This window comes from Varroa jacobsoni, unplaced genomic scaffold (assembly GCF_002532875.2).
Source record: "Varroa jacobsoni isolate VJ856 unplaced genomic scaffold, vjacob_1.0 scaffold_1172, whole genome shotgun sequence".
Lineage (NCBI taxonomy): Eukaryota > Metazoa > Arthropoda > Arachnida > Mesostigmata > Varroidae > Varroa > Varroa jacobsoni.
This window is the reverse complement of record NW_019214074.1, coordinates 144,497-161,341: the sequence shown is the minus strand read 5'-3', so window position 1 is coordinate 161,341 and position 16,845 is coordinate 144,497. Positions and strand designations below refer to the sequence as shown.

Below are 16,845 nucleotides of genomic sequence, written 5' to 3'. Positions count from 1 at the left end.
CAACAAAAGCGTAACTGAAGTGAAATGGTGTCGCAGCGACATTGAGGAGAGACATTGAGAGCTGTTAAATGGTCATAAAGTGTAGGCCGCAGACTATGTGACATCTGCGGGCTCCTTCATCGTAGATATCGGAACCTAAGGATGACGTTTACTGACTCATTTATTCAATCTTTGCATGATATGTTCTGTCTCATAGACATGTGTAGACTCATCATTATGCAACTAAAAACTTTTGTTCGCCCAGCTGCCATCCCTTCTCACCTTCGATATTTAACTTGCCAAATTTAGTCTCGGATGTAGTCGGATGATTTTTTTTTAGTTTAGGCTTTGGGTAGTAAACATGCAACATTAATTCTTAGGATACGTTAAAGTCAAATGTTCTATTCCTAAACGCTTGTCAGGAAAAACTGAAATTACAAAACACAAAAAACAGACCGATGCTAAAAAGAATGATAATGATGTCTTTCTTACTTACGAAGCTGATCTGTAAAAAAACGCATGCAAGTGTTAAATAAACCTGAAACGCTAGACCTGTCGGCTCACATCTCCTCGTGAAGGCATCCAAACCGTGACTTAAATTCAAATACCCAGTGAATATCTACTAAGCTATGATTAATAAGAGCGTCAGTAGAAGCGAAAGTGATAAAAAAAATCAGTGAACAGAGAGGACTGAACTAGCTATATGTAAATAAAAATCCAACACTTAATTGCAAGAGGTGTTATGGTTTTATTTACCTTACTCACAACGACCGTAACCGACATGCTGCTAGCACGCATGATAATATACCAATACGAGATCTGATCCAAAAACTATGTTGTTGGAATGACGCTTCCTTGGACACTGTCGACTTCGAACAGTGGACATTTCAGTCGCCTACGTCTGATTCTGAACCTATATCGTCAGCGTCATTATTTGTACTGAAATATATAAGCATAAATCGGCTTTCCATTCAGAATTTCCGCGGCCGCAGCAATCCATGTTGGTTATTGGCGTTTATTTTTCAGCGAAACCACTGTTCATTACTCGTCACTGACGGATCCGTCTTCGCGTGACGATGCGGACCCCGCAGTACGGCGTTCCACGCGATGAGCATTTGGATCTTCGCCGTCGCTATCTCGTGATCCCGTGTTATTGTTGTGGCTGATGTTGTCATCATCTTCAGACTTTGACCTGCTGATGCTGTTTTTGATGTCGTCCTTAAGTCGGTTTTCCTTGTTCTTGTTACGAGTCCTGCGATGACTGTTATTTCCTGCACCATCGGCGGCGTTGCGGCGGGGCTTTTTCTTCTCCTTCAAGTAGCTTTGGTAGTCTTCGACTTCCTACGAGTGTTCGAAAAATTATACAGTTTAGATTGAGCTATTAAGCATCTGTATTCTGCGTACTGTTATCTAATAATCGTCATGTCTTCCTCTGACATGACAACAGTATTGATGTTAACAGCAAAGCAGCTGTTTCTGCTTTCTTCCATCGAGCGGCTCATACCATCAAAGGTAATATAAAAGAACCCATACTGTAGAGTACTACAGATTCAAACCATATAACAAAACGGAACGTCAGATTATGCCACATACCACTATAGTTAAGAAAGCACGCTACACACGCTTGAACCCCGTAGTAGTTGGGGTTAATACACAGATGTAAAAAGCTACACTTGTACGTCACTATTTTTCACTGATTCACACTGATTTCAGCCAAACATTCTTAGCAAATTCATTTACGTGTATAGTTTACATTCAATAAAAAGGTAGGTATGCAATATTAAGATACAAACCTTACGAAGACTGTCCACAGCTTTTCGCTGTTCGTCACGGATATGCGAAAAGATGCCGCTGCGGTGCTCTTTCACAACAGCACAGAGACGTTGATGGTCCTGTTGGGAAAGCAACTTCTTTAATTGGTCCTCAGTGCGTGCCAACTGTTTCGTAAGTTGTGCCCTACGTAGCATGTGATACTGCTGATCGTGACACATAAGACGATACGAGCATTCATCGAGCATGCGAACTGCTTCTCTCGTATTCCGTATAGAAGAGTTGATCTACGAAACAAATACACACAACACATTTGCAACATCTCGCTGTTACCATTAGAATATTGTTGGTTTAGTAACATCTGAAAAAACGTTGGTATGTATGTCACGCAAGTTAAGCATCGACTTAAGTTGATTTCCGCGTTTTTTGAAGTTTTTTTCTGCACTTTTCCTCATGGGTTGTTTACTTTGAATACACCGTTGGAAAACGATTGTCCTGTTCCAACAGCATGTTGTAACGGTATAGTGTAGTGAGTGCGTAACTCGTTAAAGATGAATGTTCTTCAAATGTATTGTCGACAGCTTCTGAGCCGTACAGTTCGTCGAGGCTAAAACGCTGTCGAAACAGTAACACATTTGCCTTTTGTATGATAATAGCTTTATCGAAAGATCTCAAGTGCTTTTGTCAAGTTTGAAAACAATATCCGAAATCTAAAGAATATCTCCCACTCTTATCGACGATCTAAGTTTGATGACGACTATCTGAAAGCACTTTTGAAAGGTCACGGTCGATAAGCTCACTTTTTAGCTGAAAAAATTGGTTACAGCCACACGACCGTCACCAACCATCTCAAATCCCTGGATTTACAGAAACTTTGGACTCCGACGAAGCAATTACGGCTTAACGCTGCATCAACATCTTGCCTCATATCAGGCGTCGCGCGGTCACAATGACCGATTTTTGCATCTAATTGTCACCGGTAATGCAAGGTGTGTGTCCGTCAACCAGAACCAGAGATCAGAACAGGTGGCTTTAGGAAGAATCCAAGATTCCAACCAGAACTTCAATTAACAAATATGCTTTGTGTTCACCTGATGATTGACTTAATATTCCTATGACCTGGGTAGTAGATTAGTACGTTATTTAGCCCTGAGTCCATCAGACTATTCAAAAGAGAAGACCCGACAGACAAGGTCAAATCATCCTGCTCCATGACAACGCAAGGCCACTAATGGCCGACGCTGTGAAATCCGCCTTTCTAGACTTCGAATTGTTTCATTGACCCTCCATATTCTCGGGACCTTGAACCCATAGATTTCCCGCCGAAGGATTTTTTCCTTTTACTGAGCAATCACCTTTATGGCTGTTCTTTCGACACGAATCGAGAACCCGAAAGTGGTTGAAGGACTTCAAGATAATCTTCTGGCGGGATGGCCTGCATCATTTGGGTGGGAAAATGGGAGAAACAAAAAATAAAATTGTCACAGGAATAAAGAATGTCGTTATTTCTATTCAGTAGAAAACCAGCGGAGGCTTAATATCCAACCTAATAAATTCAGAATTATTGGATGTTATACTTCTGCGTGACACTTATCCAACTATCCTATGTAATCTCACTGAGCTAATCTAGATAAATTCACAAAACTGTAGGAAAGTAATCATTCCTACGTCAAAAGCTATTTCAATATTGCCAACACTTCAAACCACTTTTTTTAGGTTCTCATTTCAAGCCACCAAATCATCAATAGACCAGGTATTCTAATGACAGTGTTAGCTAAATGACATCTTTTTTTTTCACTTAATTCTTAGAAAATTTTAGAGTGACATGGAGAAAAATAAGTACTGTTTTTAGGACATTCATTGGTGCATTAGATTTTACTTTTAGCATACTAACTATACGATCATAAAATCATTGTAGCATGCTAATCATTGGAAATTATTTTACATGCAAAACCGAAAATATGATATTCACGGTGTGCAGCCCACAACGCATCAAACCTCTTCTTGAGTGAACAGATAAAATATGTTTTCATAAAAACACAAATGAACTATAAAAATAATGAGGGAAAATATTTCGAAATAACACAGATATAGGACGAATGGAAAAACGCTTACCATCCAATATTCCTTCGGAATGATACCGAGATGTCGGCAACGACGTAGATAGTTGATATTGTTAACTATTTCTGCATTCAGTTCCATCTCATCAATGTAACGTGCCACCATCGCCATCACCTTTTCATTGTAGTGACTGCGTAATTGCTTTCGAAGGTTCTTAAGTGAAGGTAAGTTCTGATGACCATGGTTGTTTTCTCCTCCATGAGACGACTGGCCACCACGGCCTCCGCTACGCCGCGAGCTCACTGACATTGTTGACGCTACAGAACCGCTTCGTAGTCTCGGAGCAGAATGTGACCGAGGTCGTGAATCATAGGATGTGCCTACCCATCGAACAATACGAACAACGTGGTCGTTATTCAACCAAGGAAAAGTATTGAGCTAGTTTACATCTACATATATTTACAAAGCAATGTTATTGGAAACATCGATCTTCAATATTGTTAACATTCGAAAAAATACGTGTCAATGAGATCTCTTATTATTTCGCGATAAACTTCGTGATTCTTCAAATTCCATTACAACGACGTATATGCTAACCGATTTACATATAGTAACAAAATAGACGAACAAATAGTTCGACACAAACGAAGCAACGAGTACTTACAATTGTCAACTTATGCAAACTGACCTTGGGTGGAAGCTAAGCTTTAATATATTGACAAAACTAGAATGTCTGCTAATGAAGTAGAAAAATCGAATTTGTAGATTGTGATAATTCTTAAAATGAATAGCTTGAATACACACGTGTTATGCTGTGGCCGACCCATCGGACAATCGTGGTGCAAGTTGCCCTCTCTTGCAGTTATAAACTACCAGTTCACTTCCGTACTTACTGCGATAGCGACGCCCACGTCGGGCACGACTCTCGCGCTCACTCCCACGGTGATTAACATCGCGTTCACGTCCTGATTTTCTACCCATGAGTTGCTGCTCTATCTCGCACACTCCAAGCACCGGCATCGCTCCGAGATATTATATTCTTTCAGTTACGTACAAGTCTCCACGAGGTGTTACCGCAGCGATTGCCTGCTTACGAATGAGTGTGACGACTTCGCGCATACATTAAGCAGACGATAGATGATTACTCGTTAGCCAACAGATATGACTTAGGCATAGATAAGTAGATAGAGGGCGCTGATCGCTGCGTCTTGGCACGTGGTAATATTTCCGGTGTTAGTGACTCTTTGTTATTGTTGTTAGCACCTCATATGTCACTTTCGTCGTTGTCGTCATGCCTTCTTTATTGCTTTGTTGCGCGTATGTTTTTACGGATGATGAAGATAAGCGTTAGGCATATTAGATTACAATAGTCCGCAGCTGGTAAGCGTACTTACCTTGCGGGTTAAGATCAAGGCAAAAAACTGCTAAGACATCGAGAGACCTACCGTACAGTTTTCCCTTGTTCACATTTTATACATTTACGTGAATAGAAATTATAGATATCTATATACTCTTTACAAACGTATGTAGAAATTAAGTCCAAATAATCTGGCGGATCATAGGAGGGAAATAAACGAAATAGGAATGCAATTAAATTACCGTACTTAGCGTTTAAATAAATAACGCACCTTGTATAGATAGCGCTTTTTAACTGTTTATTGAAATACAAAAAAATGACAAGTGAGTGCGGCGAATTTCTTATTTTACTTGTCATCCTTGCGCTCTTTTTCTGCGTTATGGAAGCGCTGCGATACTTTTTTAGATCGATAGATCTCTATACAAGCAGATTAAGGATTCGAATTATTAGTCGGCGTTGTAAACCATAACCTTTTCAACAAGCTAATCAACCATGAATCATTAGATTTGTTTAAAAAAATACCGCCCTTATATGTCCGGTTAAAATGGGCACGTGTAATTCAATTGTGAGAGAAAAAAGAGTAGAAGGGATACATTATTCCAAGGTTATATTTTCATCAATTAGGTTTACAGATATTGCCCATTATTTTCCTTAGTTGCATTGTCTCTTAACTTTTTTTTTGTTAATTTTGTGGTAAGGGGTGACGTCCCCGCGAATGAGAGCGTTAATCTGCATGACTAGTGTCTATAGACTAATACATTTACCGTAGTATATGTTATATAATTCAATAGTTCTTCAATATCGAAGAAGTCATTTTTATTTAATTTTGGTTGATCAAACGGACCTATTCAGTTACAAATAGTCCATAATATTAAAATGGACTAGTACATAATATGTAAGCAAATAAATGATCCAAACCGTCAAAGCTAATACTAATAACAAAGAGTTAATTTCGATGCTTCAACCTAGGACTCCTGGTCTTGTTCGGAACGATGATATCTCCTTTCATGAAGCTATCCCGGCAGCACCTCTAGAGAGTTACCTTGTGTGTCACTAGCGCTTATTATTACATTGTGCGCAAATAAAGCACTTCCCAAATTCCATATTTGGTCAATCTAGATCCGCTTTTTCTGTTGAAAGATCTTACTATAATCTTAGATATCGCAAAGTGCCGTGCATGGTAGAGTTATTTGCTACAAATATGCAAGAGGCACGCATACTGTGCAGAGTCGTGAAGCGCAGTGTAACGTACTGAATGCACAACAAATGTACGTACTAGTCGATTTCGCAGAAGTTCTGTGTGCAAATATAGTATATGAACGTCTGCACAGGCAACGTCGTTACTCAATCAAACAGCGATGAGTAAATATGAAGCACATATTGCAATACGTAACAAGGATTTGAAACTATGATTGATGTATTATTGATTATCGTGTTGCGGGTATATGTATCAACTTGAACCAAATGGCCTGAGCCAAGGCTCAGAAGCTCGTACTTTTATTAAATATAACTATAACAGCTATTATCTAATGATATTTCGTAAAGTCGTGCATTTGTTTATTTACGTAAAAGGTCCACTCGTTGTTGAGATATAATTCATTGTCGTCCTCAATTATGACTAATTTCTGAAAATCGGTGGAAATGGATGAAAGCAAGTTCTGTAGGTCATACCATAAAAAGCCTCTATATTCACTTATACCACTATAAACAAACTCTTTTTTTGCTTTGATGGAGTCATGGCCAGGCGTGGCGGCCGAGCAAGTTGTATTATATTCAAAATTGATTTCTTACATTGCCAATAATATGAAATCCGCGCTTTAGCAAAATATAATCGTTACAATCCATGCAGCCGCCTTGATCTTGGTTGTAGCTAATTTGCTTAAACGGAGTATTGTTTTGATTATTTTAGAAAGCAGGTCAGATATGTCGTAATAGCTTTGTGCTTTATCAAGATTCACGAAAGAGCGAAATATTCGGGTCCGATCACTTCAATCTTACGCGAAGCTATTCTTTAATACGAATCTTTGACATGGCTGGTAATACAGTGTGGCTACAACACTCTCATCATAAATACATGGTTCCCGTGGTAGTTTAGTGGGTACTGTATTTGGCTGTAACATTAGGGATATATGGTGGTACTGATTGAATCTAAGCATAAGACAGTATTTCGTGATAGGAGCCAGCCGTCTGTCAGAATGCATAATGGTAGTGCCGGACGTAGAATACGAAACATCCAGCCATTAAAGAACGCCAAATGGTTAAACAACGCTTTTAACGTAGATTGTGTTAAAATTCCGCAGTCTTAATCACTCTTGTTATGGCATGTCTGTCAAAAATATTTAACAAAACTTTGAGGCCATTTTTTTGCAATAAGCGATTGTAGAATACGGAGAAAAATCACTTAACATTACATTCAGTTTCACATAAGGCGCCTGAACAATTAGGCATAAATAAATAATTATGGTGGCAATTCCTTATTTATTAATATCGAGGAAACCGCTTGCCATATGTGACTTTGCTGGATTTGTAAACTCTGCCACAATTGCCGGTCCAATTAAAATTAAAAATAAAAAAATAGTGGTGAATACTAAGGATGTATGTATACAGGGGGATGGAAACTTGGCCGTTAATGGTGCAAATTATAAAATATCTAAAACCAATATTGAACGGTCTAGTACAGATACACGCTTACTAGGAAAACCGGAAAAAAAACGAATTAAGAATAAAGAAGACTATTAGGCAAATAATCAAAGAAGGTTCTGTGTCGGGTCGAATTGATATTGAGACGGATAGATCCGTACAAATATAATCAAAAATGAATTTTACAGTCCTTGCTTATTCACGAGTTTAAAAATCAAAAAATTTTCCTGTTTTCCTCTTCAATTTGCCTAACATTTAATCGGAAAAATCCTAGGCACATTATCTAAAGATGAACATAATTTATATACAAGCCTACTTTCAGATGGTGTAAATTTGGAAATTTCTTATTGATTCTTGAAAAAAATATGTTATAACTTATTTTCCACTATTGCCTGCTATCAGCCCCTAAAGGCCCTATTGAAAAAATTCAGGCACTGCAGAAGTCTGCAGAAGTTTCTTACGTTATTTTCATGCAGTTCTAACATGTCTTCTAGGCTTATTATTCTGAATGATAAAGATGCCTTCGGGGCGCTGCAGTCGGTTATTTCTTTTGTGGCTTGGGTGCTAGGGACGACAACTCAGACCTGCTGTTTTTCAATATATGATTGAACTATTTTTATAAGAATAGTTTATTAACTGAAAGGGTTTTGATTGACTGTGAGAGACGTTTATCGCATGCGTGAGGTGTTTCATTGCTGTAATTCCCGTGAAATCTCTCGTTCCTATGATATGAAAGTCAATGATAAAAGTTCATTGATTCGTTCCTGATAGATCCTTCCTTATAGCAATGATCGCACTTTATGCAACTGGAACGTTACCTCTTTTTTATAATGTAAGTAGTAAAATATGTAAGCTTAATAAGATTCAAATTTTGTATTTCTTGGAGCCAGACTTTACTATACATTTGGCTGATAATAATACGAGGCTTATATCTTGTTATCCAGTCGGAAAATGTTCGTATAAGACATTGTGGTCTATAAGTGTTAGATACAGTGTTTTTCAAGTTTTTGCAACCCATAATGAAAATATATGATAATCTTCAATAAGAAGGCTGTGTTTAAAAACCTATTTCTTACTAGCAGTCTATTAGAACAGATAGCTTTATATAATTTCTACGGTACCTCATGTACGTACAGTGCAAGTTAACGCCGTACAATGATCAATCAAGCAGCCCTTACATTATTTATTTTAATTTGGAAGGGCCTTTGGAATGCCTGACGCTATGTCTCTGACAGCCAACGGTGCCATCCAATGTGCGACTCGAAAACTCATTCAACCAGGCTTTGTACTTCTATTATGCCAAGCGTAAGCATTGCGCGAGTATTACTTCGATGAACAACTTTAGGGTACCATAAAGACTCTACTTAGATTACAGAATACAACCTGAGAACGGCCGGCCTTTTCCGGATCTTTTCACAGGGTTAAGGACTTCATGAGTAAATGAATACTTATATGAATACTTATATGAACATTGAGTCACTAATTGTTCTACATAGATTTTAAACTCCCTACTCATAACCACAAGTACAGGTATCAGACATATAGCGGGCTCAATTAATTAAATACAGGAATTTGCTGGTCGCGCACCCGCTTGGTCCGTTTGTTTTTGAAACACTCAAGCTATCTGGACAGCTTACAACAAACATAATCTTCAGAAATATATAAAAGCTTCGTGGTAAATACAGGCGATATGATCCCTTAATACCTCAAGAGTGATGAATGAATGAAGCCATTAAAAAGGTCTTTTATATAGAAAACTGGAAGTCGCATTAGGATCTTCATTCCGGTAATCACTGACTGGATCGATAGGCACATAAAAGAGCCAACATACCTTTTATATATATATATATATATATCTTAATTACTGACGCGGTACGAGAATACCCACGTTACATATTCGAGGTATGTAAGGAACCATAACCAACGTATCCTGTGACGGATGCGTCGAAGATAATGCCAAGCACACTTTAGTCGAATGCCCTGCGTTAAAACTAATGTGAAATTAGACCGCTGAGCCGAAGCTCACGCATATGATGAGCGCCGGCCCCCGCGGCTTCGCCCATTACATTTATACAATATCACGAAAGTCAACAACGAGACAGAAATTCGCTGATAGAAAAGAGAACATCAGAAAAAAAAATGAATGGAGAGAAGAATTAATGAAGTAGTTCCAACAAAGACATGAACATGGCCCAACAAGGCCTAAAACAATTGAAACTGATGGGCAACTGTACGAACACACACAGGACACGTTGAGACACAGTCAACTATGTTAAAAGTGAGGGAGATAAAATCCTGCATGGAATTCGGCGTCACTGGCGCTAAAAGGTACCCGACAGGAACATAAATTCGTACAGTACTAATGAATTCAAAAATCCATCAGCCGTCTCTGCAGACTTTGATTCGGAGCAAGCTCATAAATTAGTTTCGGACCAAGGCTCACGTACACACGCGTTTGCCTGGTAAGAGTTCCACCAGACCTCAGCAACTAAATGAAGGGAACAAACAAATGGGATCAATTTTCTGTTCTCGTCAAAACTCTTCATTAAGATGCACAACGAAAAAAATGACATCGCTACGTTAGGAACCTCAGCTGTTTAATCTAGAGGTGTGAAAGTTAGGTTATAGGTAGGTACCGCTTTCAAACACGTTCAGATGAGGCAATTCTAAAATGTACTAATTATTTTCATGACAGAGGCAGATAAATCTGTATTTATACATTCTAGAGCTGTGAAAGGAATTTTATATAAGTCGGGCGGTTCTTCTAGGTCCGGATTTTTCGATGCTTTTGCTGTTTCTGTTGGATTTAAATAAAAACAGATATTTCAACAAAATTCACATATGCTAAAACATTTCCGAAGGACATATTTATTCAGTATAATCATTCTTTACCGCGATTACAGCTTTAATTCAAAACCAAAACTGTTTGAAGTCTCGTTTCTCTGTTGTAGATACGCGGACGCGTTCTTGAGAGAACAAATTAAAGAGTCGATGTTATCATACCGACACCTATTGGATTCTCGCTCAGTAACGCCATGCATGGTGATCGAACGGATTAACTGTTCGGCGACCATATGTATGTCAGCAAACCATATAGATATTCTAAGCGACCGGCAGGTATCAGCCTGTCTATCATTTTTCTGGAAGACGCAAGGACTTTTAGACAATTTCGCTCAGACATGCTATCCACGCTCACGCGACATGTAAAACATACAAATAAACTCCCTTGTTGATAAACTCGCTTGCTATAAGGGCTATCGTGGCATGACATTCCCTTGTGCATTTGACTTGAGCATTGCCATTGAAAACTGGTTTTACATGCAATAAGCACATCCTCTAAATCGTGGCCATCTCAGCCATCATTTCTATGGCATTCTATCGAACATAAATATTGTCTCGCCAGAAAGAAATCGCAAACGATCTGCTGCCTCAGCCTTAAAATAATTAAAAATCAAGCAGCTTGGTTTTATTGTTCTCAGAAAACATCTACTCGATTTTGATGACATATGCTGTCTTCCTAAGATTTTTATAAACAATCCGTGATATGGTAGCCCTACCAGTATAACAAATTCTTGCTGATGACCTGACTGAAAGAGAAAGACCATTGAAAATATATCTTTAGGCGGCATTGATTAACTCTGGATTTTTCATTGAGCTATACCTGCTTCTGCTTTTTCTTCTGTCCTAAACTAATCTGTAGTACCGTAAACAGTAGTTATTCTTTACCCATAATTTAATTCCCAAAATTTGTTTTTTCGCCGTGAGCAAAAAACAAATCCCGGTTTGCTTACGTCCTCCTTAAAATAAGTTTTTCTTTAGTAGTATGGTTGCGAATAGACTGAAATTTTGTGAAATCGCGCGTAGCCATTCAAAATACGTTAGAACAGCTTAAGGGTTAAAAAAAAAATTGTTTAAATACTGCTGTGATCATATCTATAGATTTGTTTTCTTTTTTGAGGGGGTTTCGGGAATGGATGATATACATGCGCTACCGTTGGCTGACGATGCCCAGTGTGAGATTCGCAAACTCACTAAACCCGGATATTCTCTCATATTCCTTTTTGACTCTTTGTTTTTCCTTTTTGACTCCAACTGTTTCTTTCGTAAAGTGTAATTTTCTTCTCATTACCATCTAACCGCCGTTGGATGCAATCGCCGTTAAGGATAATAATAACTCTCTTTATTCACATAGACTGCGTAGTATGTGCAGTTGTCGAGGCCATAACCAGCCACTCCCGGTCTTCCTCAAGTAGTAGCCAATAGCAGAAACTAAGCAGCGGCTAAACAGTAATAGGATAAACGGGATAAATGGGTGTTGAAGGCAGAAAGAAGTAAAGGTAAAAGTCGGAAGCGCAAATGGTTAATAAATGCGTTTACTAAATACCCATTAGATATACGATATATGTATACGACATGTATGCGTGACACATGTAAATGATTTTGATCAAATCTCAGCTCATTATCAGCAGCTGACGATCCTGTAAAGTAAAAATGATGCTCTATTATTCTCTGTTTGCGTTTTGAGGTTCAGTTGATGCAGAAACGCGTCTGCGAAACATAGCTCAAGTAACCTAATTACTACTGTATGAGTAATCCACCGTCAAGAGGTGTTCACAATTTGTAGTACGTAGCCTTGAAACTAACCAGGCAGAGTGAAAAGCGGTTATCTTATTCCTTTGGCTTTTTGTGAAACATCAAAACGGGTATTTGTTGGTAAACCATATCTCCATTTTGAAACGTAAACATGTGGAAGTAAAGTTTTGTCAAAACAATAACAATGGACTTGTCGAGCAAAAAAACTCTTCCAAACGGCGTCAGCCGACGAGCAACAAGCAAAGGGAAGCGATTTATTCAAACCGTCCTAATCTATGCTACAAGAGATTATAACGAGTTAGTTTTCGTGATCGCGCAGATAACGTGTTCACCTACTAAACGTAGGGGCACTTGAGGTGGTCTAGGTTCGAGACCGTCGATGCAGTTGTCTGAGGTGGTGCTTCACACCAATATCGGGAAAAATCCTAAAACATTTATTTATAGAACTGATTAAAATGAAGGGTACGGTGTTGAAACCAAAGACAACACAAAACAAATAGAAAAACAATGAGTAATGTTCGTCTGACACAACGAACCTGTCTGATATAGTCGTTAGTAAAAGCAAAGCACGGGGCAAGCAATGTTTAACAAGTCAAGTGCACAATAGAGTAGACAGTTTCATTTTTGTATTTAATAGAGAAGCAGTCATGCATACTAACAGCTAATAACGAATACACTTACCATAAGTTAATTTTTACAGCAATTGAATGATTATAGTGTTTTATCTTGTCTATACGATAGGCCACGTCATAGTCGTGTGGAATGAAAAATCACTTTTCTGACAATATTTCAAATGTGTTCTTGCTAGGATATCACCAAAAAAATCCTTCAAAAATATTACCTAATTTCTCTTATCTTAGCTCCGTTACAGGCGTATCTTCTCGTTAACAATGAGAGTATGGTATATTAGCAAATAGATGTAACATGTTAAACATGTTAGGGGTTGCCTAGGAGTGAAGTTTAAATATAGGCTTAAGAGAGACACCAGTTCTGTCTATACCGCACGAAAGACAAACAAAATGATTCTGCATTTGTTTATAGCCTCCATGAGTCTTTTTACACACTGTCGCTGAATTTCAGTGCCGTATAAAATTTGAAAACAACTATACTTTTTAGAAGATAATGTAAAATGCGGACTTTTTACTTATAAAGCACCTAACACAGGAACCAGCGATGTTTGGTAATAATATAATTATCCAAATTTTAGCTGAAAGGATTATTTATATTGAAAGTAAAGATACTATATAGAAAAGGGCGTAAATAAAATTCTTAGAATTCTTAGGAGAAGCATGCGCTTTTAAAAATGATGGTATGAATAGTTTTGACATAAACGCGTCGTCTTTTCAGACGGCTTCCTATCGAGTCAATGAAATGCTGGTCGACCACTACCTTAATAAGCTTTTCAGTAAATACATGCTAATAAGCTCAGTTCACAGCATTCTAAAACTTCTGGATAAATATAGTTTAATTTCCCGCAATGATTTTGAAGTAATGCTTACTTCTAGACCACTGTAACAAAAAGGGAGTCGCCGAAGATTTGCTCTCCGCAAACTATGTTGATCAGTATCAAAAAGGTGTTTCTGAACTTTTTGGTTTAGGTTGGAATCACGTTTATTATCATAGAAATGGTGGTACTATTTATAAATACTTGAATATGAAATGGTTTATTGCAAAGATGAGTGCTGTAGTTTGTGCTCTAAACTAAAAACTCAATCTTTTAGCAATGAAATTGGAGCCCAAAGTATTAATTAAAATTGGTACCGCCTAAAAGAAAACATACTGTTGACCGTTTTGGTAGATTGGACTCTATACAATGAACTGGCATAAATAACATCCTCCTGGGACTGAGTTGCTTATATTACAATAATTGTATTATTTAAAAGAAAGGTGCAAGCCAGATTTGTTGGTAGCCGATATCAACTAAAACCTTGCGTTCCAACTACACACGCCGGAAGCCTGTTTACTGAGGTGAAAAGGAATTAGTCTACCAGAAGATTTCTGGTCACTGCTTCTTGTGATAAAACCGCCACTACCTTGCCAGATCTACATGGATATCATTCGAGTACTGTTTTAGTTTTTTGCTTCGTCGTAAGTTAATGTTATCTGTGGAGAGCCTGGCATGGAAAGAATGCCTGCCTCGTTAAGATAACAAATGATGAAAATTCAAATTCAATCTACCTGCATAACTACCGTAACCTTGAAAACTGGTTTCCAGAAGCTAAAAAATACTTAGAGTTTTGCGTATAGAACCGCCATTAGATACCACATCAAACTGGTCCTAATAACTACCTATTACTTAAACATACCTCAAGGAGCACCTGTATTGAAATTCCAAAACGTATAGAACATCCTAATACATGGAATCTTATGCCTGATGCAGTTAATTTGGCCCGCTTGCTGCGAGAATTCAAAAAAGCAACGGTTGCCTGTTTGCTTTCTTTTTTCTCAATTACACTTTCCTTGGTGTGTACAAGACTTTTTGCGGGACGAGTTCAAGTGATGTACGAAAAATTCATGATTCAACGCATGAAAAACCGGCCAATGAGTCAACTATTTGATTATAGCTATTTTGTGGAATTACCTGCAAATATTGAAATTTATTTGAGATATATTATTCTAATATAGATGGAGTTCCTGTTTACTTTTTCCAGTAGTTCGGTGACACAAATGCTTAAATATTACAATGTTAGACTTACGAGCTTTTCTCTTTGTTATTCTCAACTGTTTTTATTTATGTCAGCATTAGATTGAAAGCCCTCTAGTTGATCGACAAAAAAAGTTAAGAAGTGGATCATAATGGAAAGACCAATGCTCTACAATGATAAAAACGTTGATTGATTAATGATTGGTAACAACAACAATGGCTCACGTCTGACTAGGCTCGACTTTCAGCTGCCCAACTGCGCCCTGTGGCCTTTATCCTAAGTCTGAAGGAGTAACCTTCACCTATTTCTATGAGGAACTAATGCGCAGACATTGGTGACCTCGTTTACAACTTCTCTGTCAGATCTCCCTGAATAAAGGTGCTATATATCTATATAACGCCTGTTTAGTTCCTACCTATTATATATTACTTACAAACATCTAGTAGGATTTTGCTATGAGGATTACAAAAGAAATGTTTACCTTTTTTTTTTTTACAAAAGAAATGAAGCATTGCTACCTGTAGACCCCTTTGCTGTAAAAATGACTATGTGTTTTTGTATATTTATATGAAAATTACCACTTGAGCGTGAAATACTTATTTGTGATGCCTGTGTAATTACCTAATGAAATGTATAATACTGATGTGAAATGTGTGCATTTATATTGATATTTCATTTTTTAATGCACCCTTAATTGTATTAACTTAAATTAACAACCAAAAAAAGCCTCTTCTATTTATTATTTGATCATATTCAACAATTAGCTTTTGTAGCATTCTGTTGCAGTGTATGGGTCCTAGGTAATCAAACGAACACACGCCTATTTTAACTGAACATGTCCCCTTTATAAAACTAGCATTAAGTACTTTAAGCAAGTATGGCTATACAATCCCAAAACTTGGCGCCTCTGTGAATATTACCGTATTAGATAAATAGGTTGGTTAAAAGACGTGTACCATCAGACGGCATATAATATACGGTACTAGTGAAACTGGCTTTTTTTTTTAAGAAACAACGACCTTACAACCCTGAGGCCTCGAGTTCATTTGCACCTGTACTAAATAATATTATTCTTTCATATTCACTACTAAGCGCAATATCCAAAGCATTTCAACAAGCCTTCTTTTATAAGAGATAAAACTTTCTAGCTGATTTTGACCAAGTCTTTTTATATATCATTCACTAATGCGTGAGTTTCTACTTTTCAGGGTCATTTCAGCGATTTTTTTCAGTTTCCTAATTTGTTTTATTTTAGTTATTCTAATGTGGTTCATTCAAATAAATGCGGTCTTTTAAATTCATTAAAAATAAAATTATTTTTATTTTACACATATACACATTTTGCTTTCGATTAAATACTCATGGAAGCTATTAGACAGTAACTTTAATTAAAATAGCGTGTATTAAATCATACGACCTTCTTTGCTATTAAAATGGTTTAATATTGAGGATAATAGAATTATTATTTCTTTTTTCAATCTACTTTTATTAATAATTTTATTAATTATGTATCGGATAATATCCAATAAATTGTGAGATGCCTTAACTCTTCTAAACCCATCTATCTAAAGCAATAATTGCTCTGTATTTAGATTAAGTAGATTCACATATGAGTCTATCTAAAAAATGCATATTCACGATATAGTTTGAAATAATTGAACTCTTTGACTATCCATGATAAAAAATGTTACAAATTAATAGCTGTATACAGTCACGAATAATCCAATGTATTCAAATCTTGGCGGGCGGAATTTTGGCGCCAAATATTCAAAACCCCACAAGAGTGGCGCGCGCGAGATC

General features: G+C 37.4%; 1 protein-coding gene and 1 long non-coding RNA gene across 3 annotated transcripts; one reads left to right on the top strand and one right to left on the bottom strand.

Moving 5' to 3' along the window:
* Positions 1-703: 703 nt before the first annotated feature.
* LOC111267348 (uncharacterized) lies at positions 704-4,925 on the bottom strand. 2 transcript variants are annotated; one of them, XM_022845552.2, is made up of 4 exons: positions 4,704-4,925; positions 3,865-4,190; positions 1,773-2,036; positions 704-1,320 (listed from the first exon to the last, which is right to left on the bottom strand). In XM_022845552.2, the coding sequence occupies exons 1-4, from the start codon at positions 4,828-4,830 to the stop codon at positions 1,021-1,023; spliced, it is 1,017 nt and encodes a 338-aa protein (XP_022701287.1). In that variant the 5' UTR covers positions 4,831-4,925; the 3' UTR covers positions 704-1,020. The 2 variants fall into 2 exon arrangements, with proteins under 2 accessions (XP_022701287.1, XP_022701288.1); XM_022845553.2 differs by having other exon boundaries at positions 1,773-1,871.
* Positions 4,926-5,008: 83 nt separating this feature from the next.
* Positions 5,009-6,285, top strand: LOC147752542 (uncharacterized). The gene is made up of 2 exons (XR_015313755.1): positions 5,009-5,190; positions 6,137-6,285. It is a non-coding gene; the product is annotated as an uncharacterized LOC147752542 (long non-coding RNA).
* The last annotated feature ends 10,560 nt before the right edge of the window (positions 6,286-16,845 follow it).

Excerpts from the sequence above, each read along its gene's own strand:
- LOC111267348 (XM_022845552.2), bottom strand. The coding sequence starts at position 4,830 with ATGCCGGTGCTTGGAGTGTGCGAGATAGAGCAGCAACTCATGGGTAGA. Across the intron at positions 4,191-4,703 it reads ACGTGGGCGTCGCTATCGCA|GCACATCCTATGATTCACGA; the intron begins GTAAGTACGGAA and ends TTCGATGGGTAG. Across the intron at positions 2,037-3,864 it reads TTCCGAAGGAATATTGGATG|ATCAACTCTTCTATACGGAA; the intron begins GTAAGCGTTTTT and ends TTTGTTTCGTAG.